Source organism: Globicephala melas, chromosome 9, assembly GCF_963455315.2.
Source record: "Globicephala melas chromosome 9, mGloMel1.2, whole genome shotgun sequence".
NCBI lineage: Eukaryota > Metazoa > Chordata > Mammalia > Artiodactyla > Delphinidae > Globicephala > Globicephala melas.
Window position 1 is genome coordinate 20,609,706 of NC_083322.1, and position 25,739 is coordinate 20,635,444.

Consider the following 25,739-nt stretch of genomic DNA (forward strand, 5'->3'; position numbering starts at 1 on the left):
CTCCGTGGCCTCCCAGATGTGCGGCTTCTCCACCACCACCACGGAGGCTGCCCCCCCACCCCGAGTCCAGCTTGGACCATAGTCCCACGTGTTCCCAAAGACCTCTGGCCCCTCCCAAAGGCAAGACGGCTGGCCTGCCTGGTGAATCTCCTCCTTCCATCACCTGTTTCTCTTCCTTCGACCCTTGAGTCACTGTCCCTACATCACACAGGTGAACAAGCCTCAGGCTTCAGGTTACAAATCCTAAGCGGAACCGGAGGGCTGTGCCCTTCCTCCCACTTTACCAAGAGCTGGTGAAGAAGAGGAAAGGTCATCGGAGCCCCCGGAAAGAAAGAGTAGGGTGCTGCAAGATTCATCATTATGCCAGTTCACCTGGAGACAGAGGTTAGGTCAGCGCGGAGAGTTTCCCACGCGCAAAGCCATCACCCACTGACGAGTCCAGCAGATACACATACACTGTACGGTTTCATATTTGCGTTCACTGCTCTGGTTGGATTTATTAAAAGAAAGAGACAGGGCTTCCCTGGTGGCGCAGTGGTTGAGAGTCCGCCTGCCAATGCAGGGGACGCGGGTTCGTGACCCGGTCCGGGAGGATCCCACATGCCGCGGAGCGGCTGGGCCTGTGAGCCATGGCCGCTGAGCCTGCGCGTCCGGAGCCTGTGCTCCGCAACGGGAGAGGCCACAACAGTGAGAGGCCCGCGTACCACAAAAAAAAAAAAAAAAGGAAGAGACAGTGATTTTTAAAAAGGTAGAGAAAGGGGACTTACAATAGCACACAGGGATAATGGGTTGTTGCACTGGATGCATTATTCCCCAGGGGCCGGAATAAAGAATTAGAGCAGTGAGATCTTATTTGATGTTTCCATACGCCTGTTGAATTTTCAGCTTGGATGCAATACCAAGCAGACCCAGTAGCCAGCCCCTCCCTTCTCAGCACTGCCACGACAAGTTTTAAGGGAGACCAGTTCAGGCTTATTAGACACTTTTATTATTCAACTTATACCCCACCCAGATCCGTGGGCACAAATCACTTTTACATAACCCATGTATTCACACACATATAGTTAGCAACTTTGTGTCTCGGAGTTTAGCAGCAAACTCAAAGTTGAAAGCAACCGACAGCCAGACTTTTATTTTCACGGTACTGTTGATAACCCCGCTCCACGGGCTCATCTGCCCAGTGAACGTGCCATGGGCAAGAACGGACGGTGGGCTGGCACACCCAAGACCTGGCCTCTGCACTGGCTCTACTGCTAACTTACTGGTAGCCTTCAGAAGGCAGAACCTTCCCTGCCTCTGTGATCATACCGGCTCTATGTACTTCAGAGAGCAATGGGGAAGAGATGATAAGATCATGAACAGGAAAGTGCTCAGAACAATAGGAAGTGCTTTAAACCTATAAAATTAGGTGCCATGTAGTCAGAATCAGGTTTAAAAAACGGGATCTGCTTTCCGCGCCTGACAGGGGTCCATACGGCTTTGTCCTGGATTCCCGTCGTAACTTAAAGGGAAACTTTCACAATGTCCGGAGCCCTTGACGTCCTGCAAATGAAGGAGGAGGATGTCCTCAAATTCCTTGCAGCAGGAACCCACTTAGGTGGCACCAACCTTGACTTCCAAATGAAACAGTACGTCTACAAAAGGAAAAGTGATGGCATCTACATCATAAATCTGAAGAGAACCTGGGAGATGCTTCTGTTGGCAGCTCGTGCCATTGTTGCCACTGAAAACCCAGCTGATGTCAGTGTCGTATCCTCCAGGGATACTGGCCAGCGAGCTGCTGCCACTGGAGCCACTCCTATTGCTGGCTGCTTCTCTCCTGGCATCTTCACTAACCAGATCCAGGCAGGCTTCTGGGAGCCAAGACTTCTGGTCGGTGGTTACTGATCCCAGGGCTGACCACCAGCCTCTCCCAGAGGCCTCTTACGTTAACCTGCCTACCATTGCTCTGTGTAACACAGACTCTCCTCTGCGGTATGTGGACGTTGCCATCCCACGCAACAACAAGGGAGCTCATTCAGTGGGTCTGACGTGGTGGATGCTTGCCCGGGAAGTTCTGCGCATGCGTGGCACCATCTTCCGTGAACACCCATGGGAGGTCATGCCTGATCTCTACTTCTACAGAGATCCTGAAGAGATTGAAATGGAAGAGCAGGCGGCAGCTGAGAAGATTGTGACCAAGGAGGAATTTCAGGGCGAATGGACCGCCCCACCTCCTGAGCTCCCCGCTCCTCAGCCTGAGGCAGCGGACTGGTCCGAAGGTGTGCAGGTGCCCTCTGGGCCTGTTCAGCAGTTCCCCACTGGAGACTGGAGTGCTCGGCCTGCCACTGCCCAGGCCACCGAGTGGGTAGGAACAACCACTGAGTGGTCTTAAACTGTTCTTCCACAGACTCTTAAAACGGAAATAGGTTGATGAAAAATAAACAGTTTCTTAAAAAAAAAAAAAAAATGGGGGATCTGAACACAGGGCTGTGAAACATACAGAGGTCTGAGTCATGCTCTGGTCCCACCCCTCATTTCACAGGTAAGAAAGTGGGCACCATGGGCGGCACAGCTACTCGCAGGACAACGGCAAGACCAGTCAGGTTTGGATGAGACAGTTAAGGTGCATCCCGTACTTGAATGCCCACCCAATGGCCACCTAGCCTCTGCTTGATTATCTGCATTGACGAGGAGCTCACTTCCTCAAAGGCAGCGCCTTCACCTTTGAAAGGCTTAGGAGACTTTTCAGAAGCATGAGGAAGGAGAAGCAATTTCTGTGGCCTTTTCTCTACCCATCATTTGGCCCAAGAGATACTAAAGACGCCGCACAGACTGCTTCTGCTCCCTCTTCTGTACAATACCTGGTCAGTGGGGCTGTTCCCTATGATACTTCTCTCCTTCAGTCTGTGCGCCCCTGCATCACTGGCTCCTTTGTTCACTCCGCACATCAGTCTCTGCCGTCCCGGTTACCCTGCAATCAACGTGCTCTAACTTGCCCAGCACTAGCTCCCAGCTCATCTCTTTGGCGTGGCCACCTTGTCCTTGGCAGCTGACGGTCTGAACACTCAGGACCTCTTCGGTCACCTTGTGTCAGAGCAGCTGCTGTCAGCAGCTCCTGAAACTGAACAGGAAGCTGAGGGATCAGGCCTGGACAAGCAGAGCTCCACGTGCTCCAGTCCACTGTTGATACCTGGCACAAAAATTAAGGCCTTGAAACAACCCAGAGAGGCGGGCACAGAGCCTGCGGCTTGGCTAGGTGCTGGTCAGGGGCCAGCACCTTCCTTCCGGCAAGGAAGCCCCTGCACTATAGAAGATGGCAAGAAAGACCGTTGCCATGGTGACTGTCGGGCAGCCTAGACTGTTGCCGCCGGTGAGGAAAAGGCACTTAGGAAGGATCGCAGTGAGATGCAGGAATTCACCCACAACCACTACCCAACCCAGCAGGGGCGTTACCGACTCCAGCTGTGCCTGGGCCGTTTCCCTTGTGGTCCACGAGGAGGAGGGGGCAGGGCTGACATTAATCACCCTATAGGAGAAGGGGAGGTCTTCAGGGGTGTGTGTGTGCACGTGTGTGTGATATGTGTCTGTGTAATGTGTGTGACTGTGTAGTATCTGTGGTGTGTGTCTTTGGGGGGGTGGTCTGTGTGTGTGATACGTGATGTGTGTGATATGTGTGACGTATGTGATGTCTGATGTGTGTGTCTATGTGTATATTTGTGTGATGTGTGTGGCTGTGTATGATGCGTATATCTGTGAGTGTCTCTATATGATTGCGACGTGTCTGTGATGTCTGTGTGATGTGTGTGTAGTGTGTATCGCGTGTGTAATATCTGTGATGTGTGTGTCTGTGTGGGGAGGATGTACTCTGTGTAATACGTGATGTGTGTGATGTATGTGATACACGTGTGATGTGTGTCTGTGTGATGTGTACGTGTTGTGTGTTTGTGTGTGATGTGTGTCTTGTGTGTGATTGTGGTGTGTGTGTCTGTGAAGTGTGAGGTGTCTGTGTGTGATGTGTGTCTGTATGTGTTGTGTCTGTGTGTGATGTCTTGTATCTGTGTGCTGTATTGTGAATGATGTGTGTGAGGTGTGTCTGTGTGTGTGATGATGCGTTGAGCTGACCAAGCATCAGTGCCTTCTTGCGCAAAGCCTCTTTCTTTTCAGGCCCAAAAGCACAGGAACTCTTGGAGCAGCTGGAGGGTGGTGACTTGAGGCTGAGCGAGTCACCCCTCCCCCGTGCCCCCGGGAGCAGTATGCATGCTCCTCTATTAGCATTAATTACAATGTGCTCTAATCATTTGTTTACAGGCTGCCTCCCCCACTGAAGGAGGGAGGAGCTCGAGCCCAGGGGCTGCAGTCTCCTATTTCTGCCCGAGTGCCAGCACTACTTTGTGTCCTCGGCACAAGGTAGACATCCAGTGAGTGTCGCCTGACTGAATGACTCTGACAAGGACAAGATCAGAGCATCTGCACTTCATACAGCAGTGCGCAAGATCAAGTTCATTCAAGGAGCAGCAGTGGGGCTCTCGCTCCGCTGGGCACGGCGCTGTCATGGAGTCTCCTCACCACGGAGTCCACGCAGAGCGAGAGGGACACTCAGACTGTGGCCCTCCTTCTCCTGTGGCAGGGACACAGCGCCGGAGGCAGGCCCACGGTACTGGTCAGTGGCAGCGCTGGAAGAGGTGCCCGGAAGACCTCACCACGCGGGCATCCACTCTGCAGGTTACCAAGGAAGGACTGGTCTTGTTTCACATTTATTTAGTTGCTTTTAATTTACATCCAGTCCACCTGCTCTTTTTGGTGTACAGGTTTACGCGTTTTGGACAAAGGCATAGAATTGTGTAACGACAATGAAGATACAGAAACATTCCCTCACCGATCTGTTTCGTTTTCTTAAGTAACCACCCATCTTTTTTCTGGCCCCGTTTTTATTTCATATCCCCTTTTAGTGGAGACGTGTTAACTGAAAACCGAGTCAGTTCCTTCCAGTAGCCTAGTCTGATCTGCCCCTCCTCTGAGCCCTATTTGACATTTCAAAGCAAAAGAGGGCAGCACAGGAAAAAGTAAGGTGGGATGTACACCAACTCATCCTGAGAAAGAAGTATTCTCCTCGAGAATATCCCCCTTGAATCGGAAGGACACACAAGCCAGAGAAGGAACTCTGTGAGGACAGACTTTGCCATACACCACTGGTGCACTCCTGAAAATTAGGATTATACCTAATCCCAATTTGATCAAACAACCTATCGATCTTTGTCTCTGCTGGTCACCAATCCTCAGCTCTATTTCCGTCACCTTCCCACCTATCCATGCATACCCTTGGAGTTTCAGGGAAGCAGAAGATGGATAAAAATCACTTGCTGATAAACTTAAATGTCACTAGAGATTGCTATTATTTAGAAGGAAACTTTAAGAATATTTTTAAAGGAATAAATATTATCCTAGGAGAACGAGCACACGAGAGCATTTTTTAAAACCATAAAAGGTTGGAATCTGTCCATTCACATTACGTTGCTCTTCGAAGCGGTTCCGTAGGATGCGGCTGACTCCTTTCAAGTTTGCTGTTATTACTCTGAACACTGTTGGAACTTTGCCTCTGAAACTGCCTTCAGAGTCAGTATATGAAGCATTCAAGAAAACCAGCTTCACTTTTCATGTCGCATATGTTTTTGTCAAGTATATTTCCTCCTCCTTGATCCTTGCGAGCTAGTCTCCATTGATTTTCATTAACCTAATGTCCAACCTTGAGGCTGGGAATAGAGTAGTCAAGCATCATTAATTTGGAATCCACCATTTTGGAATAAGAAATAATTCAGACAGTAAACTTCAGCCATCCAATTGCTCTCTTCGAAGGAAGGAAACTAATCATGTATGTAAATCAGAAGGAAACCATTTAAAGCTCCTTAAAAGAGTAAACTTCTCAAGCATTCTCGAGCACACCTTAGATTAAATCACCCTTTACCCAACATATTTGTAGCTCATTATAAATTGCCTTTATTAACCAGACATCCCTCCATGGACTTGTAGAGACAGTATTTTTTTGACCTACTTCCTGTTACTGTCAGCGCTGGGGCGCAGGAAGGTTGCATGTCTTTAAAATGATCTCATAATTCAGACTTTTTTGTGGCACTCCAGCAAATTCAGACCAACCTTCCTCGCATTAGTCTGAATTAACGAAGTTTGACTGTACTGGATTGAACCATATGAAATCAGCAATATTCAACCATTTTTGACTTTAAAAATGGTGATTTTATATGGTTCATTCAATGTAACATATTTCTTTTCTGGGACTCCTTTCCAAGGAACCAAAAGCATTCCCCATTTCCATGCTTTCTTCGTATATTTTAAAGATAAAAGTAGGAGAGTGGGATTGAACACCCAGCCCCTAACCGCCTGCCCCTCAGTTCACAAGTACAGAAACTGCGAGAGTAATAGAAGAAAATCACTCAAACCACAACTGCTTCAAAATGGGACGAAAAAAGTACCAAAACAAAAATAAACAACATCAGAGAACTATCACCACTGCTTTCCCATCACCCAAACTCTCGCCCTCTCCTTCAGACCAGTCTTCCCATCTGGAAATCACTTCGGGGACAAAATATACCTTGCCTACCCGTAAGTGTAATCCATTAGAGCCCAAGAGATTCTGACTGTGTGAAGAAAACTCCAATATCAGACTCCTGAAAGGTTTGGGATGAGAGGGGAGCAAATTAAAGTTTAATAGGATGGAACCTCAGGAAATGGACAAATGTAAATTAGGACAGAGAAACAGAAATTATTCTCACTTATACAAGGCTCCTCATTAACTTATTTGATAGCATTCTGAGAATCTGTTTAATAAATGTAGGGGGCTTCCCTGGTGGCACAGTGGTTGAGAGTCCGCCTGCCGATGCAGGGGACACGGGTTTGTGCCGTGGTCCGGGAGAATCCCACATGCCGCGGAGGGGTTAGGCCCGTGAGCCATGGCCACTGAGCCTGCGCGTCCAGAGCCTGTGCTCCGCAACGGGAGAGGCCACAGCAGTGAGAGGTCCACGTACCGCAAAAAAAAAAAAAAAAGAAATGCAGGGATGTGCAAACTCAGAAGAGTGTAAGATTGACTCTCTCTGCTTCAGGGCAAGGATTTGCACTGCAGAAAGAAAGGGTTTCTGATGCGTATTAAGAACTTCCTGGATTGTGAAGGCCAGGAGAAGCTGAGGAAGGAGAGGGCGGCAGACTGTGAAATGTCCTTGTCTGGGGGTATTATAGTGGAGGAGCCCCACTTTGCGAGACTGGGGTTGATTCTGTCTTCATTTGACTTGTTTCATCTTCTGCCAGAGCAGACTGGTCCCCCTCGGCCACAGGGTGCCTCTTGAAGGCTCTGTGACCACTGGGGCAAGCCATCAGAGGACAGTTTCCTCTGAGGGCTTGGGGGCTCCTTCAGCCCTCAGGGGGGCTCCTCCAAGACTATCATTCTCCAGCAAAGACCCTATTTGTAGGAGCCACATGAGGCTTGCTGCCACCAAAGCAACAAATTCCTGAAACAGAGAGGGAGAAACGGCTACCTAAGGGAGCATCTCCTCTGCACTGAGGGGAGGGGGAGGGGAGCAAGTTATGTTTAGCTTATTTTTATTTTTAATTTTTTGTTTTTAAAAAAGATGTAGTGACTGCATCTACTCCTTCATTCAACGGGTTCAACTGGTGTTATTGAGACTCCACAGTGTCATCAAGAGCACTGTTTCTTTCCTGCCCTCCCACAGTGTCACCTTCATCCAAAGGTCATTCCTAATTAAAGTCTCAATACCTCCCCACACTTCTGCAGCTACACGTCCAGACAGAGAGAAGTTGGGTCTCTTCAAGAAACACTCAGAAGGCTAAGAACATTTTTCCTGGTGTGTTTAGCTTATTTTTAACCAAGTGACACACAGGCATGGAGGAGGAGAATTCGAGCTGGGTTTGAAGCTACAACCTTTCCCGGGGGAGCTGCTACAAGAGGCGCTCTCCATGGACCAGCCTGGTCTCATGTGCCCCATGTCACAGGAAGGGAGCATTTCCCACTCCTGCAAAGCCAAGCAGACCCACCACTTGAGTCTCCCTCTCCCACTGACTTGGGCACAGAGTGGTAGTTTATGGCAACAATTAATGTGGCTCTAAAGGTAAACTGAAAACGCCAAGAGGAGCAAATTTTCACATGAAAATGCAAATTGTTCCTTATATGGGCTGTTCCACAGACACTATGATTCATCATTGACTGTTCAACTGTATTTCCAAGTAAGATCTCAGTGAGAAGGACAGAAAGGCAGAGCCCAAGCCTGGGGAGATTTATAGCTCCTTTTATCCAGATGTAAAGCACACGGCGTTGCAAGGGAATATTAAACCTATAAAATCTCCATCTATCTTGTAGTCCTTAGTTGAGGAGGGGCCAAAGGACACACAAGCATATACTTACATCCTCCAAAATTTGCCCTCTCCAGACATGCACACTCCTTTACTTTCACGCAATTCACCTTTACTTTCCCTTCTTACGTGAAGGCAAACTCATCCATCCACCCATCCATCCACCCATCAAGGCTTTACTGCCAGCCACATACACAACTTCTGATTAAGAAAAGGAATCCAAGTGGGTTTTCCGACGTTCTCTTGTGCCAGCATTCGTAAAGGACGCTTATTAAACAGGAAACACCAAACTTGAGAACTGGACCAGGGCTCAGTGTGTGACCCAAAAGCAATCGTCTAAAAGCTGGAACTCAAGGAAAGCTGTCCCTTAAGACGGGTCAGGAGGGAACGCTTACATAGCACTCTTGGTGTGCCAGCCCGGCTCTGAGTGCTTTATGAATATTAATTAATTTACTGAGCCCCGTAGATGAGTGTGCTCTGAGTGAAAGCCACTGGCACATCACACTCTACTTCTGGAAACTACCATGGAGAAAAATCACTTAAGCTCAGGGTGCTCGCTCCTTGAGGGGCCACACTCTGGGTCTCTCCCACACTCTGGGACGAGCCTCTGCACGTCCTATTGTGGGACAAACTAGGACCTGGGTGACTGGGCTGCCGAATGGGTGGTCTTCCCAGCCTCCCCAGGCGCCCAGATATCCTCGTGATTCTCTGTGTGTCTCTTCCTTGTAATGAGAAGCCTGACCAGTAAACAACCATGCAAAACATTATTCAAAAGAAACAAAAACAAAAATGAAAACAAAACAAAATGTTATTCCACAGATAACTTCCTGGGTACCAGGGTTTCAGGCAAAGAGTTCCTGCAGGGGAGGAGCGGAAAGGGAGCTAGAGCCAGCGCCAAGCCCTGTTGGTTTTTGAGAGCTGCTGCAACAAGCTAGGAGACTTAGAACAACAAAAATATGTCTCACAGTTCTGGAGAATTCAGAAATCACGGTGTCACAGGGCACCTAGTCCCTCTGAAGGCACTAGGGAAGAAGGATCTATTCCAGGCCTCTCTCTAGCCCCTAGCAGTTCCTTGGCTTATAGCAGCGTAACTCCGATCATCACATAGCATTCTCCCTGTGTGCATGTCTGTGTCCAAAGTTCCTCTTTTTCTAAGGACACCAGTCATATTGGATTGGGGCTCACTGTACTCCAGCCTGAGGTCATGTTAACGAATTACATCTGCAACTGCCCTATTTCCAAATAAGGTCACATTCTGAGGTGCTAGGGGTTAGGACAACGACATAATGAAATTCGGGGGCATACAATTCAACCCGCAATACTAGCTAAAGGGTTTGAGCTTTACAAGAGAATGTCTTGGGACTGCAGCCTCCAATCATGGCGCCCCTGCGTTTGAAATTTGGCCTTAAAAATCTTTCTGCCATCCTTCAGCTTTTCGGATGTCTAAAAACATATTGAGGGGCTATGTTAGGGGCCTCCTACCCCAACCACCTGTGAATGTTTCAGCAGGAGAGACGCGACGATCGGCATTCCCACAGCTCAAATGCAGCTGGCAGAGTTGCCTTGTGCATCCCACTTCCCACCCCCAGCCCCATCCCTTTGTTACTCGATTTTAAGATAGGTATGGAATTTCTCCTTGCCTTAAACTCACTGGCTGTCCTCCCAGCATGAAGTTGCACTGAGGATGAGTTTTTTTATTTTTTGGGGTTTTTTGGCCATGCTGTGTGACTTACGGGATCTTAGTTCCCCGACCAGGGATTGAACCTGGGCCCACGGCACTGAAAGCACCGAATCTTAACCACTGGACCACCAGGGAATTCCTGAGGATGAGTTTTTGACCATCCTTCTCATGCAGAGATACACACTCCTCCCAGATGTTCTACCTCACTACCACCCACAAGGACCACTCCTCAGATACTCGTATTCTATAGCACAAGAAATTGAGAGCTGGTTAGACCATCTGTGGAAGTCCATCTATACTTCCCTCACCTTTCTAAACCAGGCAGAGTAAGCACCTAATTTTTTTATCAGCTTTAATGAAGTGTAATTTATATATAAGAAAGTTCACCAAATTTCATATATAATTCAGTGAGTTTTGACAAATATACACAGACTGTAACCACCACAGTCACAATAGAGAATATTTCTGTCACCATAAAATTCCCTTGTGCATCTTAGTCATCAATCTCCTTCCCCTACCTCTCTGGCAACCACTGATCTGCTTTGTCTCCACAGTGCTGCCTTGTACAGACGTGATAGAAATGAAATGATAAAACATGTAGTCTTTTGTGCCCGGCTTTCTTCACCTATAGCATAATGTTTCTGAGATTCTTCATGTTGTTGCTCATTCCTTTTCACTGCTGAATAGTATTCCATTGTATTCATCTGCCAAAATTTGTTTATGCTTTTACCTGCCAACAGACATCTGGGTTTTGTCCAACTTGGGGCAATAAGAATAAAGAATGAAGATTTGAGTGTAAGTCTTTGTGTTGATATAGTATTCATTTGTCTTGGGTAGATAACTTGGAGTGGGGTTTCTGGAAGGAAGAGTAAAAGTATGTTTAACTTTATTAGAAACTGCTAAACCGCTTTCTAACGTGGCTGTACCGTTTGCATTCTCAGCAGCAAGGTTCATGTTCATCAAAACTTACAGTTGTCATTTCCTTAAGTTTTAGTGATACGGGTAGCTCACTGTGGTACTAATTTGCATTTCCCTAATGACTAATAAAGTTAATCATCTTTTCATGCATTCATTTGCTATTTATCTATCTTCTTTGGTTAAGTGTCTGTTTAAATCTTTTGCTTATTTTCTATCAAGGCATTTGTCCTCTTAAGTTTTAAGGATTCTGATCCATGAACATGTTATATATCTCCATTTATTTAAATCTTTAATTTCTTTTGGCAGTGTGTCATAGTTTTCAATGTGAAGGTCTTGCACATATTTTGTTAAATTTTCCATAATTATATCATATTCGTTCTCCATTAATTGTGATGATCCTACAGTTTTTCTTCTTTAGACAATTGATTTTCAAACGTTAAGCCAATCTAGTGTTGCTGGGATACCTCACGTGGTCATGATATAGTTTTTGTATGTTGAAGGATTTGGATTTGTTAAGATTTTGTTAAGGAAACTGTGTCTACGTTCATGTGGAATATAGTTTTCTGTTCTTACGTCTTTGGTTTTGGTATCCAGGTAATGCTTCATAAAACGTGTTGGGAAGTGCTCTCTTCTATTTTCTGGAAGAGTTTGTGTAGACTTGATATTATTTTTCTTTAAATGATTGATAGAATTAATCAGTGAGACCATCTGGGCCTGGAGTTTTCTTTGTTGAAACAGTTTTTTGCTTTGTTTGTGAAAGATTTTAAACTGTGAATAAATTTCCTTAATAAATATTGGGATACTCAGGTTTTTTCTTTTAAGTGAGCTTTGGTAGTTTGTGTCTTTGCAGGAGTTGGTCCATTTCATCTAAGTTATCAAATTGACTGGTATACAGTTGTTTCTTTCTCTTTATTATCCTTTCAGTGTTTGTAAGATCTGTAGTAATGCCCCATTTCTCATTCCCGTTATTGGTAATTTGTATCTTTTCTCTTTTCTCCTTGATCTGTCAGGCTAGAAGTTTATGAATTTTATTCATCTTTGTGAAAAAATAGGTTTTGTTTTCATGGATTTTTCTATGTCGTTTTTCTGTTTTCTGTTTCACTGATTTTTGCACTTATCTTCATTATTCCTTCTGCTTACTTTGGGTTTAATTTGCTCTTCTTTTTCTAGTTTCTTAAGATAGAAGCTGGGACCTTTTACATGAAATCTATCTGCTTTTCTAATACAAGAAGTTAATGCTATAAATTTCTCTGTAATCACTCCTTTGGTTGTATCTCACACATCTTCATTTTCATCTTATTCAAAATATTTTTTAATTTTCCTTGTGATTTCTTACTTGACCCATGGATTACTTAAAAGCACATTATTGATTTCCAAATATGTGAGGATTTTACATACTTTTTGTGGATTTCTAGTTTAATCCTGTTATGGTCAGAAAAGATACTTTGCTATAATTTTAATCCTCTTAAGTTTATTGAGACTTGTTTTATGTTTCAGAACATAGTCTGCCTTGGTGAATATTCCATGTGCACTTGAAAAGAGTATGTACTCTGCTCTTGTTGGGTAGAATGTTTTATAAATATTAATTAGGTCAAGTTTGACCTAATAGTGTTCAGGACTTCTAGATCCTTACAGAATTTTTGTCTAATTGTTCTATAAATTTTTGAGAAAGGACCACTGGGGTTTCCAACTGTAATTGTAGAGTTTTCTATTTATCCTTTCTGTCAGCTTTGCCTCAGATATTTTGAAGCCGTATTTTTAGGTGCCTATGCATTGAGGATTGTTATGTTTTCTTGGTGAGTTGACTCTTTCATCATTATGTAATCTTCCTCTTCATTGCTGGTAATTTTCCCTACTCTGAAGTCTGATTTGTCTGATATTAGATAATAAAACCACTCCAGCTTTCTTTCAATCAATGTTATCATAGCACATCTTTTTCCATCCTTTTACTTTTAACCTACCTTTGTCTTTATATTTAACGTGGATTTCTTATAGGTGCATATAGTTGAGTTTTGCTTTTATTAATCCAACTGAACAATCCATTTATTTGGAATGTTTAGACTATTTACATGTTAATATGTAATTATTTATATTATTGAGTTTAAAACTACCATCCTATTGTTTTCTATTTGTGCCATCTGTTCTCTTTTTCTTGTTTTTTGTCGATTTTTACTAATCCTATTTTTATGACACCACTGTATCTCCAATACTAGCTATAGTTTTTTGTTTTGTTTTGTGGTTGCTTTGGAGTTTGCTAACTTATCTCAGTCTGCTTTGCAATAACGTTATGCCTCCCACATACGGAGGAAGAACTTTACAATAGTATACTTCCATTTCTCCCTCCCATCTCTTTTGCTATTGGCATACATTTATTTCAACTAATGCTATAAACCATAAATTACATTTTTTTTTGCTTATAACAATTGTTATGTAACACATTTTAAAATGAGAACAAATTTATATCTATTCATATATTTATAACTTGCAGAACTCTTCATTCCTCTGTATAGTCTAAATTTTTTTTTTTTTTTTTTTTTGCGGTACGCGGGCCTCTCACTGTTGCGGCCTCTGCCTCTCCCGCTGCGGAGCACAGGCTCCAGACGCGCAGGCCCAGCGGCCATGGCTCACGGACCCAGCTGCTCCACGGCATGTGGGATCCTCCCGGACCGGGGCACGAACCCGTGTCCCCTGCATCGGCAGGCGGACTCTCGACCACTGTGCCACCAGGGAAGCCCTGTATAGTCTAAATTTGTATCTGTTTTCATATTTCTTCTCCCTGAAGAATCTAATTTTTTAAAAAATTCCATCCTGCTGTAATGTATTCTCTCACCTTTTTTTGGTCTGAAAACATCTTCATTTCACCTTCACTGTTAAAAAATATTTTTTTAGGTTAGATTTCTAGGTTGAGAGTTTATTTTATCATAAGTGTAAAATGTTGCTACATTACCTCTGGTTTGCTTGGTTTATGATAAGAAGTCTGCTATCATTTCTATCTTTGTCCCTTTATACATAATATGCGTTTTTTCCTGTGGCTGATTTTGTGGTTTCCTGATTATCTCTGGCTTTTAGCAATTTGATTATGATGTGCCTTGGTATGATTTTCTTTATATTTCTCCTACTTTGATCTTGTTGAAATTGTTGGATCTATGGGTTCATATTTTTTATTGTACTTTAGAAACTGGCTATTACCTCTTGAAACATTTTTCCTGTCTCACCCTTTCCTCTTTTCCTTCTGTGACACCAGTAACATACAAAAGGCCACTTAATATTGTATCATAGGTCACTGATGCTCTGTTTATTTTTTTAGTGTTTTTTCTCTGTGCTTAATTTTGAGTCACTTTTATACTATTTATTTCAGTCCATTGATCCTTACTTCTACAGTGTCTTAACCACTGTAATTCCATCCAGTATATTTTTTATTTCAGATACTGTTTTTCATCTCTGAAAGTTCCATTTGACCTTCCTTTATATCTCCCATTTCTCTCCTCATGTTCACATTCTCCTATACTTTCTTGAATATATGTATAATTTTTATAATGATGGCTTTAACATCCTTGTCTACTAATTTCATCATTTCTCTCATATCCTGGTCTATTTCTCTTAATTGATTTTCTCAATTATTCATCTTATTTCCTTGCTTTTTTATGTCTTATAATTGTGTGTGTGTGTCTGTGTGTGTGTCTGTGTGTGTGTGTTGGATTCTGCTCTCATGTATAGTGAAGTTACTTGGAATGCTGGATAATTTTGAGACTTGCTTTAAGCTTTTTAGAGCAGGTCCACAACAACCATTAGTCTAGTGTTTTGGCTCTACTACTGAAAAAATACCTCTTCTGAGGATTCTACCCAATGCCTCATTTATTAGGAGATCTTCCCACTCTAGCTGGTGGGAACATGAATTATTTCTGCCCCTCTCTGTGCTCTAGCAACTGTTCGGTCTACTGCTTTCTAGTGAGTTCCCCCAGTTGTAGTGAGTTTCCTCTCATGCATGTGCACATCAGTACTCAGCCAAAGATGCAAGGGAACTTCTGCAAACCTTCAGAGCTCTCTCTCTCTCTGTGCAATTCCATCCCATCCTCTGTGCTACCCGACCCTGCAAATTCCAGGTACCTTGGCCTCCCCAAACTGATATCTGTCTTCTCAAGTGAACAAGGTCACCAAGCTATGTGTGGTTCTCTCCATCCTCACCTCACACTGTGACCTAGAAACTGCCTCAAGGAGCAAGCTGGGACCATCTTAGGGTTTACCTCTCTTGTTTCCCTTCTCTCAGGGATCACCCTCCTGTGTTACCTTCTGTCCAATGTCTGAAAACCACTGTTTCATACATGCTGTTTTGTTTTTTAGCTGTTTAAAGTGAGAACATAAATCTGGTCCCAGTGATTGTATCATGGCTGATGGAAGTCAATACCTATCTTTGAGGAATTTTGAAGGACAGATGTCCACATTTCCTGCACCGATCTATCCTACTGTCCCATTTAACCTCATTATTACCTCTTGTCTCCTGCATATTTTCTCTGGACTCTCTTTGGAACTGCCATATTTTACACCTACTGGAAAGGACTCAGCACAAGTTCCCAGGGTATTGCCAGAGCTTTACCAACCTCAGGCGTATACTCTCCAGGATGTAGAAAAACAGAAACTCAGCTTTAATACAATGGTCCCGGGGCTTCCCTGGTGGCGCAGTGGTTGAGAGTCCGCCTGCCGGTGCAGGGGACACGGGTTCGTGCCCCGATCCGGGAGGATCCCACATGCCGCGGAGCGTCTGGGCCCGTGAGCCATGGCCGCTGAGCCTGCGCGTCCGGCGCCTGTGCTCCGCAATGGGAGAGGCCACAGCAGTGAGAGGCCCGCGTATCGCCAAAAAAAACAAAAACAAAAACAAAAACAACAACAACAAAAAATACAATGGTCCCTTGATCTCCAGAGCGACTTCACCTCTGTCCACTTTGACAGCCAGCACGGTGTCATCTTCCCCAGCCACCCCTTCAAATATTCCCCATAAATCGCCCCAGCCAACCACAAAGGAACCTTCAGCTACGCCTCAGATCAGCAACCTTACAAAAACCACCAGTGAATCTATTTCCAACCTTTCGGAGGCCGGCTCAATCAAGAAAGGAGAAAGAGAGCTCAAAATTGGAGACCGAGTTTTGGAGACGCGGTTTTGATCCCTGGTCCGGGAGCTGAGGTTCCACATGCCGAGGAGCAACCAAGTCCATGCGCTCTGGAGCCTGCGTGCCACAACTAGAGAGAAGACTGCGCCGCAACTAAGACCCGATGCAGCCAAATTAATTAATTTTTTTTTTAAAAAAAAAGGTGACAGTCGCTCTGTCACCTGTTATTACAGAGACAGGTGAACTTGGTCAGACGAGCTGACCCTAATCAGCGAGGGCGCTGAATGGAGTCCTGGGCTGGAAGCTGAGGAAACCAGGTTCTAGTTCCATTCTGTGGCTTAGCAGCTGTATCCGTTTGCGCATGTCACTGAGTTCAGTTTTCTCATCTGAACATTGAAGGGCTTGAATCAGATGGTCTTTAAGTATCCCTCTAACTTTAAGGTTATGATCCTAGGATCTATCAACAAAGTAAACCTGACCATGGTCCCTTTCTGTTCCCTTGTCCACATGGATAAGTTATGCAAGAACCAGTCATGCCCTGGTTCTGAACACCACCACCCATCAGTTCTCTATAAGGCAGAAGAGGGTCTTCTGGGTTGGGGGACCCCCAGTGCGACCATCCTGCCTCCATGCTCTCATATGAGTGAATGCATAGCCATTATCTAACTGGGCCCACCCTTTATTTTGTTTACTCAGAAAGACATCCATGTGTCATTCCATTTGCCAGCACCTTCTTTCGCATCAACGGTGTACCATATATAAACACGGGTTCCGTATCCCTGACAAATCTAGTCTTCACCCCCCTCCCCAAACGCCACAGGGCAGAGGATCCTTCCTTCCCCACTCCATCTGTTCCAACCTTGACAGCCACCCACTGGGTGCTCCAATCGTCACTGCACAACAGCTCTGGGCCCAGCAAGGGGAGTAAAGGAACAGTGGGGAGCCCGCAGGGGGTTGCTAAGAGTATTACATCAGCCCAGCCTCCAATGCTCCCAAGGTCTGGGCAGTCAAGTCCTGAGAACACATTTTACTCCCAGAAGAAATCTAGTGCAGGAATCTCAGGAAGCAGATAGTCATCTTCTGGCTCTGGTCACTCTATCGTCTCCATCCTTGGGTGACCTTGGGCAGGCACTTTCCTTCCCTGGACCTTGGTTCCCTCCTATCTAAATGTGGGTACACCATTTCTGGAGCCTCCATGATCTCAGTGTTGTTGATAGGACAAATAAGATCCTAAATAAAAGGACAGAGTTTACTGAATGCAAGGTGGTGGCGGCAGTGCTGAGATAATTAGCTTTCCTGCACTGAGGAGCTGCAAATACACACACACAGGAGCTTTCTTTGCAGGCTTTCAGGCTGTTAAAAGATACTGTGGCTTCCCGTTTCACCCCTAGAGTTTCTTTGTGTTTTCCTGAAGAAAAAGACAGAGGAGGACTTCCCTGGTGGCTCAGTGGTTAAGAATCCGCCTGCCAATGCAGGGGACACGGGTTCGAGCCCTGGTCCGGGAAGATCCCACATGCCGTGGAGCAACTAAGCCCATGCGCCACAACTACTGAGCCCTCGAGCCACAACTACTGAAGCCCGTGCACCTAGAGCCCGTGCTCCGCAACAAGAGAAGCCACTGAAATGAGAAGCCCGCGTACCACAACAAAGAGTAGCCCCCACTCACCACAACTAGAAAAAGCCTGCACACAGCAATGAAGACTCAACACAGCCAATAAAAAAGACAGGGGAAGGAGGTAGGAGGTTGCAGATTTACTCCACAGTTGTTGTTTTAGTCTCCAGAGGAGCCAGGCTTGTTGATTCAGAGAGACTGTTATCTCTCTTAGGGCTCAATGAAGCTCACCTTCAAACCAGATGCTCCTTTTCTCCTAGTGCTCAGTGCAGGCAGAACCTGGGACAGTAGTGGATCAAGAATGGGTAGGGGCTGCTGTGCAGATGATGCCCTGAGAGCTAAGAACCCAGCTGGGGGGAAGAGGGAAAGGAAATAAGGTGAGAGGGATTCTGAGTGCCACTTCCTGCAGTGGATGCAAGAGATGTCTGGGAGGAATCTGAGAAGTCATTTTTAATAACAATACGCTTGTCTGCCTTGGCTCTCCCTTGGGATACAGGGGGCTAACAGGGAGGGAAGAGTTACACATGGATGTCGTGGACCACTGGATGCAGCCACTGCCTCAGAGGCGGGGGCTAAGGGAAGGAAGAGAGCCATCCAAAGAATTCCCAAAGACGTGATGTTAGCGGCAGGAACAGAGGAGAAAGAGGCCATTCAAATACCGATCCAGGCCCCGCTTGGCTCTAGGGAGGGAGGAGCAGTGCAACCCATGAGGGAATGATGGGCCCACAAAGAACAGACTTCCTAGGACAAGATCCGTCATCACCCACTGTAGAGTCCAGACCTGCGTGCCAATACCTTCAGGAAAGAAGAGACCAGGGTGGTGTCGTCCCTAAGGGACAGTCTAAGCCAGGCTCCTCCTCGTTACCCAGCCTTGTCCCTGTCATTCTCCCCCCCCCCCCACATATCTCTCTGTTCTGCCCTCTCAAGGTTCCCTTGGTGACCCACACACAACCCTCTGCCAGGACAAAGCACAGTGTGCCGGGCTCTTCCGAGCAGGCCTTTCTGGACCATCTCCGTGCTCCCTGAGGAGCCTCTGTCTCTGCACAGAGCCAGCCAGCACGCAGGGAGTCCCCAAAGAGAGGGCTTTCTTATTGAAAGCAATGCAGTGTTTCTTTCAAGACCTATTTCAGCCTTAAACCTGAGGAATTCTATCTCTGAAGCTCTCAGTGGGTCCAGGGATGGATCACGTTGGGGTGGAGAGTGAGCGTTAGTAAGGATCAATTCCAGTGCACTGGCTTCCATTCACTCCCACTTCTCTGGGCCTGGCCTCTGGGAGCTAAGGGAGAAGCTCGGGGTTTGTTTGTGGTTGTAGTGGCGGGGGGTGTGTGTGTGTGTGTGAGTGTGAGTGTGTGTGTGTGTGTGTGTGTGTCAATGTGTGTGTGTTGGCAAGTATCTGTGTGTGAGCTCAAATTTATGTACTCACCTTGCCCCTTGGGTATCACTGGCCTTTACCCTTGGTACAATAATCTGTCTTTAGCAACTCCCACCCCAAGTCAAAAAAATGTCAGTTTGGTTCTCCTTTTGTTAAATCTTAAATCTGTGTGATCCTCTCCTTTCCTTGGCTCGTTCAATCAAGCTCATGTTTACCTCCCCTCCTTTTCCCGCCTCCTCAGCAGGGACACCTGTGCCTGAGCAAAGGAACAGAGATGCTCAAGTGGAGGTTGATGTAGAGCCTTGGGGTTTGGAGACCAGACTGATGGGACCGCTCGGTGTCTCCAGTTTTCCTCGACTCTTGGAAACCCTGAGCAAACCAGCTTTCTGTATCACTGAATTCCTTGATTTTCTCAAACTTGCTCTTCAGGTGAGCTGTAATAAAGTGGACAGGCATGGGCATTAAGAAACAGACTCAGCTCCAACACTCGCTAGCCACATGATTTAACTTCTCTGGATCTCAGTTTCCTTATCTGTGCAATGGGCACAGTAACAATATCCTCGCTGCTTACCTAGGAGGGTTAAAGGAGTTAATACATGTAAATGAACATTCTGAACTGGGAAAGAGGCGGACCAATGAGAAGCCTGCACGGCATGAAGGAACAGTCTGAGCTCTGGAGTCAGAAACCGTGGGTAAGTTACTTAGCTCTCAAGCTTCAGTTTCGCCACACACAAAACCAATGATCCCTAAGCCTTGAGCTCACTGTAAACGGTCAAATGAGATAGTGTACGTAAAGCTCTTGGACCACAGAAGGGGATCTCTGAATGTGAGGTCTCTTCCATAGCCACTTTCTCAGCATTCCTCTTGGAAGAGACTCTTCGGATTCCCTGAACTTTTTTTTTTTTGAGTGGTGATCGTCTGAGTGTGCTTCTGGGCACAGGGGTCCTGGGAGTATTCATCAAAACTCAATTCAAGGCAAGTCAATTCATCACTTTTCTTTTGCCAAAGGGTGATGTGGCTTCCCATCAACTGAGTCTTGGAAAACCTGCTTTTGGCGAGTGAGCCTGCCTTCCGGAGGGATTCTCTGGGGGAACTGGGCTGACCCGGATGCAAGTTTCATGAGTCCTTGGCTCAGAAGCAGGAAGCACTTTGCTTCCAGCACTGTATGCTGGCAGCTGAGCCCTACACTGGGTGGCTGATGTTCTGTGAGGTCTCCTGTGGGCTCTGCATTGTCACCAGGGCTCATTTATCGATACATGATCCCCCATCTAGAGATCAGGGGACGAGGGCTCCCGGCAGGTCCTGACTCACCCAGGCTCACACAACCCCCAAGTGGTGGTGACAGGCTGCCCACCTCTAATGGTACTTGCTTTCTTCACGACAGCATGTATGCCCACGTCTTAAGACTCATTAGCTTCTACACCTGTAACAAGTAGGTAAATGAAGGCTCAGGGGGAGCAGGTAGTTGACTCTGTGTCCCAACAAGGCAAGCCTTTGTGTTCCCTGAGGGGGCATGTGTCCTTCTAGCTCAAAACACTTCAAGACTTTGGTCTCTGTGGCCTAACACATGGTCTTCTCCCCCCAAATTCTAAGGATTGAGGACTTGCCTGTTGCCAAATTACCCTCTAGGATTATGGCTCCTCTAAGCCAACTCCCTAATCCATCTGAAGCTCTCAAATACAAATTGCCTATGGAAGCATCCAAGGCGACTGATCGATAGGCTGTGTCTAAGGCAGCCGATCAGACCAAGCTCAGGGATCTGAGAGGCAGCTGTATCCACTTCCCTGAAATGCAAATCCCACCCCGAGCCACTGCGGCCTCCAGATCTGAGCAGCATCAAGTCCCATCAAGCGCTGCCTGATTTGCCTTCAACATCTGAAGGCTGTCAGCAGGGAGGGCGCCACCAATTAGTCCATCAGTGAGCGGGAATCAGATGTAAGGCTGCAATTGCCCTGGGATCCACATAAAAGTGTCAACATTCTAGAAGGAGATTGATGGGCCCAAGAGTTTATAAAGATTCTGGCTCGAAGAGAAACAGCAGTCGCTAGCAGAGAATACATAGTTCTTTAGCTCCTGGATGTCCTGCTATTAAGGAAACGAAGTCCTATAAATTCCTTCTCTTAAATTCCTCGCCTCCTTCCCTTTCCCAAGGCTGCCCTGTGGGCTCTTCTCTCTGACTGCGAGAGTCTATCAACAGGCTCCTAAATGCTCAAGAGAGTATTTGACTTCCACGTGCCAACTGGGTCATCCATCCAAATGAAAGTTTGTTTGAAATTCCATCTGCTTAGGGCAGAGGCATGTATACACCCCAGGGAATACATAAGACGCACTGGGGTGTAGAAAGAAAAAAATTAACTTCTGCTAATTTTTCTAAGAACAAATTTAAAGAAATTAAGCTTTACTAATATATAATATTCATCTTGATACTTACACCCCTGCTCAGTCCATAGGGGGAGCAAGCAGGGGAGTGGAGGCCCCACAACTAAGGGGTTGACAGTGGTGTCCTCATTCAGTCCTTCGCTTTCAGCCTTTTTTGTATAATCAATCCAAGCTGCACTAAATCAGATTAATCACAATCCCGATCCATATAACATTTCATCATTAGACATTAATTCATTTATATATTTTTAACAATGCAAAAAGCACACATCAATCTACCACCCAACAAGAAGCTAGGACCTCAACAATAATTTCCACCCAGCTATGCAGCCATTACCCATCCCATCCTCCTGCTGTCCGCACCTAAGGTAGCCACCATCCTGAATCACAGATCCATTGTTCCTTAATATAGGAACAATGTTGCTTCTAATACAGCGCTAACTCATCTGTATGTATTCCTTAAAGGTGCAGATTTTTATATTAGTTGCTTTTACCACTCTAAAAAAGGGGGGGGCACTGTGCTGTATGTAATCTTCTGAGCCTTTTCTTCCGTCACTTAATATTACTTTGCTAAGATGCATCCATATTACTTCATGTCACAGAGGTTCATTCACTTTCACTGCTGTGTAATATTCCTTTATGTGCCTATACTACACTTTACTCATCCACTCTGCTGTTCGTGGGCATTTGGGCTGTTTTCATTAATAAAGTTAAATTTATTTTAAAATTAAAATGAAATGCAAATATCCAGACAGTCTTGAATATATATATACGGCATACGTAAATGTATCCTCCGGAAGGACTCACATACAGAATATGTATCCCTGGAATGTCTAAAAATACTGCTATGCTATTGCTGCCTTCATCAACTAAGATTTGCCTCATTGTTCTAAACCACCTTTTGTGAGTAAAGAGAAACCTAATCACAAGATCTGCTAAGTTAAAGAGGATGTGTACATGTCAAATTGTATCCAGAGGTATTGCTGGGGATAAACCCACTGCAGATGTAAATTAAATAAAAACACTTAAGATGCAAAGAAAAAATATATATATATATAAAGAATATCAAAATTCAGTAAGAGGGAAGAGACTCAAACACTTCATGAGGAAGAATACCCACGTGACCAATAAATATATGAAAAGATGCTCAACCTCGTTAATCTTCAAAGAAACTCAAAATAAAACCACACTGAGATATGACCTCACACCCAACACAATGATGAAAACTTGAAAGACTGACAACATGAAGTGTTGGCGAGGATGTGGAGAAACTAGAACTCTCACGCCTGCTGACAAGAGCACAGATTGGTACAACCACTTCAGAACATGGCACTGTCTATCAGAGTTGAACATACATATACTCTATAACCCAGCAATTTCACTATCCAGCCAAGGGAAATGTATACATATGTACACCAATATATATATATAAGAATGTTTACAGAAGTATTATTCATCAGTTTAGTACAACTTATAAATGTAAATTCTGCCCCAGAATTTAGACATCCTTCAGCATACCTACGACAGGATGTAAGAGAGACTGGAACTTGCCTCTCCCCAAAAAGGTGTGTGATGAGGGTATTCCTGGGTACACTGTGCTATAGAGAGGTACCCCCCTCAACCTCCTTAGAAAAAAGTGACTGTCTTTCTAGAATATCAACTTGGGGATCCAGTACGAAATATCCACTTAACTTCAGTGCCAACATTGTTCCATGCATGGCCTGCTGGTCCACTCATTCATTCATGCATTCATTCATTCATTTTTGTTCATCCAATGCCAAATCTAGAATAATATAAATAACATGTCTGTGTGTTCCTCACCTTGGCTGGCCCTCTCTCAGTGCTCCCCACCTGTGCCAGAGATAACCATTATACTAAATCACCTATATACGTACGCCTTATATTATGTATCTTTTCAGTTTTAATTCTGAAGTTTAGAAAACAGGTATTGTACTCTATACAGCCTTCTAGGACTTGCTTTTTTCCCATTATGTTACTAAGATTCACCTGTGTTGTTACATGCAATTCATTCATTTTCACTGCTATAAAAATCTCCATTTTGTAAAGATATCATCATTCATTTATCCATTCTTCACTCTGTCGGCCTTTGGGTTGTTTCCAAACAGTGCTGCTATGAACACTCTTTTTTTTTTTTTTTTGCGGTACGCGGGCCTCTCACTGTTGTGGCCTCTCTCATTGCGGAGCACAGGCTCCGGATGCGCAGGCTCAGCGGCCATGGCTCACGGGCCCAGCCGCTCCACGGCATGTGGGATCCTCCCGGACCGGGGCACGAACCCGTGTACCCTGCATCGGCAGGTGGACTCTCAACCACTGTGCCACCAGGGAAGCCCTATGAACACTCTTATTCCTGTCCTAACACCCACCATTTCTCACACTACTGTTAAGGCTATATTATGCTTCTGGACTTGTGTTTCTGGAAAGGTGATAATGATAATAATGTGATGATGACAACTAACACTTGTCTGACGTGTTACCCGTTACAAAGCGCTCTTATCAATGTGATCTAATTCGACAACTCTAGACACAGGCCAGCCTATCGCAGGGTTGGGAAGTAGCTGAATCCACAGCCGCTGGGTCTTGTTTAATGAATTATTCTGATCCACGTTCAGGCATCAGGACTTAATTACCATTTCTGTCCCTGTAAAGACTAGTTTCAGTGCAATATGCTATTAAAAATGGGCGGGACATTTTATGTCAGTGGGCATTTGAGGAAACTGAGGCATATATTGAATACAAAGGCCATTGGCAAGCAGCCAGAGCTGATACCACCAAAGATTCTTTTCCCCTTCTCCAGCCAAAGGTGAGATGCTCCAGGGCCTGAGAGAGACCTGGGCTGTCTGGGAGGTGGGATTCCTCCTGGAGTCAGCCACCTGGTACCCTTTCTCCCAGGATGAGAGTGAGTTGCCCTTGACCCTTTCCTGGCTGTCTGTCCCTCCCAGTTCCCACATCCACTCCTCTCCTGGGAGGCCAGGCTTGGGAGCAGGATGCCAGCCCTTCTCTGCTCATCCCCTCACTGAATAATGAATACCAGCTAAGTGATGGGCTGGTGCCAGTGACCTCCCAGCAAATCTTCCCCTTGGAACTTGGATCAATAACACTTAGCTGCTCCTTTTCAGCTTGGAAGGTGGGCAGAAGGAAACCTAGCCTGGGCCCTTCCCCTCAGGGAGACACTGATCTGACAACCCCCAAGCCTACCCTCACAAGGCTCTTACTGATCGCCGACCTCCCACGGGGTGTGAGTGCAGGAGTGAAGCAGTGTGTCCACAAAGGACTGATTACCCTTCTGTCTGCAGCCGAAGTCCCCCATCTCCCATTAGAATGTGAGTGTTATGCTCCATCTCCAGGAAAGGGCTCCTGTCCTGGGAGCTCTGGCCTGGGCCGCCACGGGAGCTCAGGGGAGACTGTGTTCTGGCTCCTTTGGGAGCCATCAGCCATCTCATAACCTTGAGCTGCTTGGGTTGGGACTGGGGAGGATGAGAGGGAAAGAGGAGGCGTTTCTACATTGATGGTCAATTCAACAGCCTTGGCTGGGCTCCGTGTCTGATCTAGGCACTGTCAGGTCCAGCCTGGATCTGGGAATCATACCCTCTCACACACTGAGAGGTCATGTTGCAGAGTTTGTACGGGTAAGAACAGCCAACACTCACAACGTGCTTCCTTTGTGCAGGCTCTGCTCCAAGCCCTTGGCTTATAACTCTTTGAATCCTCTGTTACCTACAAGGTGCACACTAGCATCTCCAATTCAGAGATGGGGAAACTGAAGTGCAGAGAGATTAAGTGACTTGCCCAGGGTCACAAGGCTAGTGGGCAGTGAAGCCAGAGATTAAATGCAGGCAGTCAAGTTCTAGAGTGCATGGTCTATGCCACTACACCAAGCCTTCCATGACTCTACCACCTGGGCAAACAGGGGCTCTGGAGGCAGACGTTCCTGACTCTGAATCCAGCTGTTATTTACCAGTGACATGATGGGCAAGTTTTGCAATCTATTTCCCTGAGTCTCTCTTTCCTTATGTGAAAAATAGAGATCATGAATACCTCCAAGGGCTGTTGTAAAAATAAAAATGAAATAATGTGCAGAGTAGGTGTTCAACAGGTATTAGTTTTCTGATTCAGAAGCTGGAGTCCCTTGATCCTCTTTGCGGAGGGAGGACTTCTGATCTGGGGCAGGGAGGCCCTGGTCCATGTTTGGGGTCCTGGTATCATAGCTTCTCCTTCTTCTCTGGTTGCTGTTTCCAGGTTCCTCTTCCCGACACCTTCCCAATACCCCAGCCCTCTTCAAGGGTTGGGGGAGGCGGG

The 25,739-nt window shown here is 45.7% G+C and overlaps 1 protein-coding gene and 1 long non-coding RNA gene across 2 annotated transcripts in view; one reads left to right on the plus strand and one right to left on the minus strand.

Annotated features, from left to right (window-relative positions):
- The window catches only part of LOC115851597 (uncharacterized), a 298,398-nt gene that overhangs the window by 70,636 nt on the left and 202,023 nt on the right, over nucleotides 1-25,739 (minus strand). The window lies entirely within an intron of this gene.
- On the plus strand, nucleotides 1,484-2,374 carry LOC115851685 (small ribosomal subunit protein uS2B-like). Its single transcript, XM_060304985.1, is given in 2 exon segments — nucleotides 1,484-1,872; nucleotides 1,874-2,374. Coding segments are annotated over 2 exon segments (852 nt in total). The 5' UTR covers nucleotides 1,484-1,521.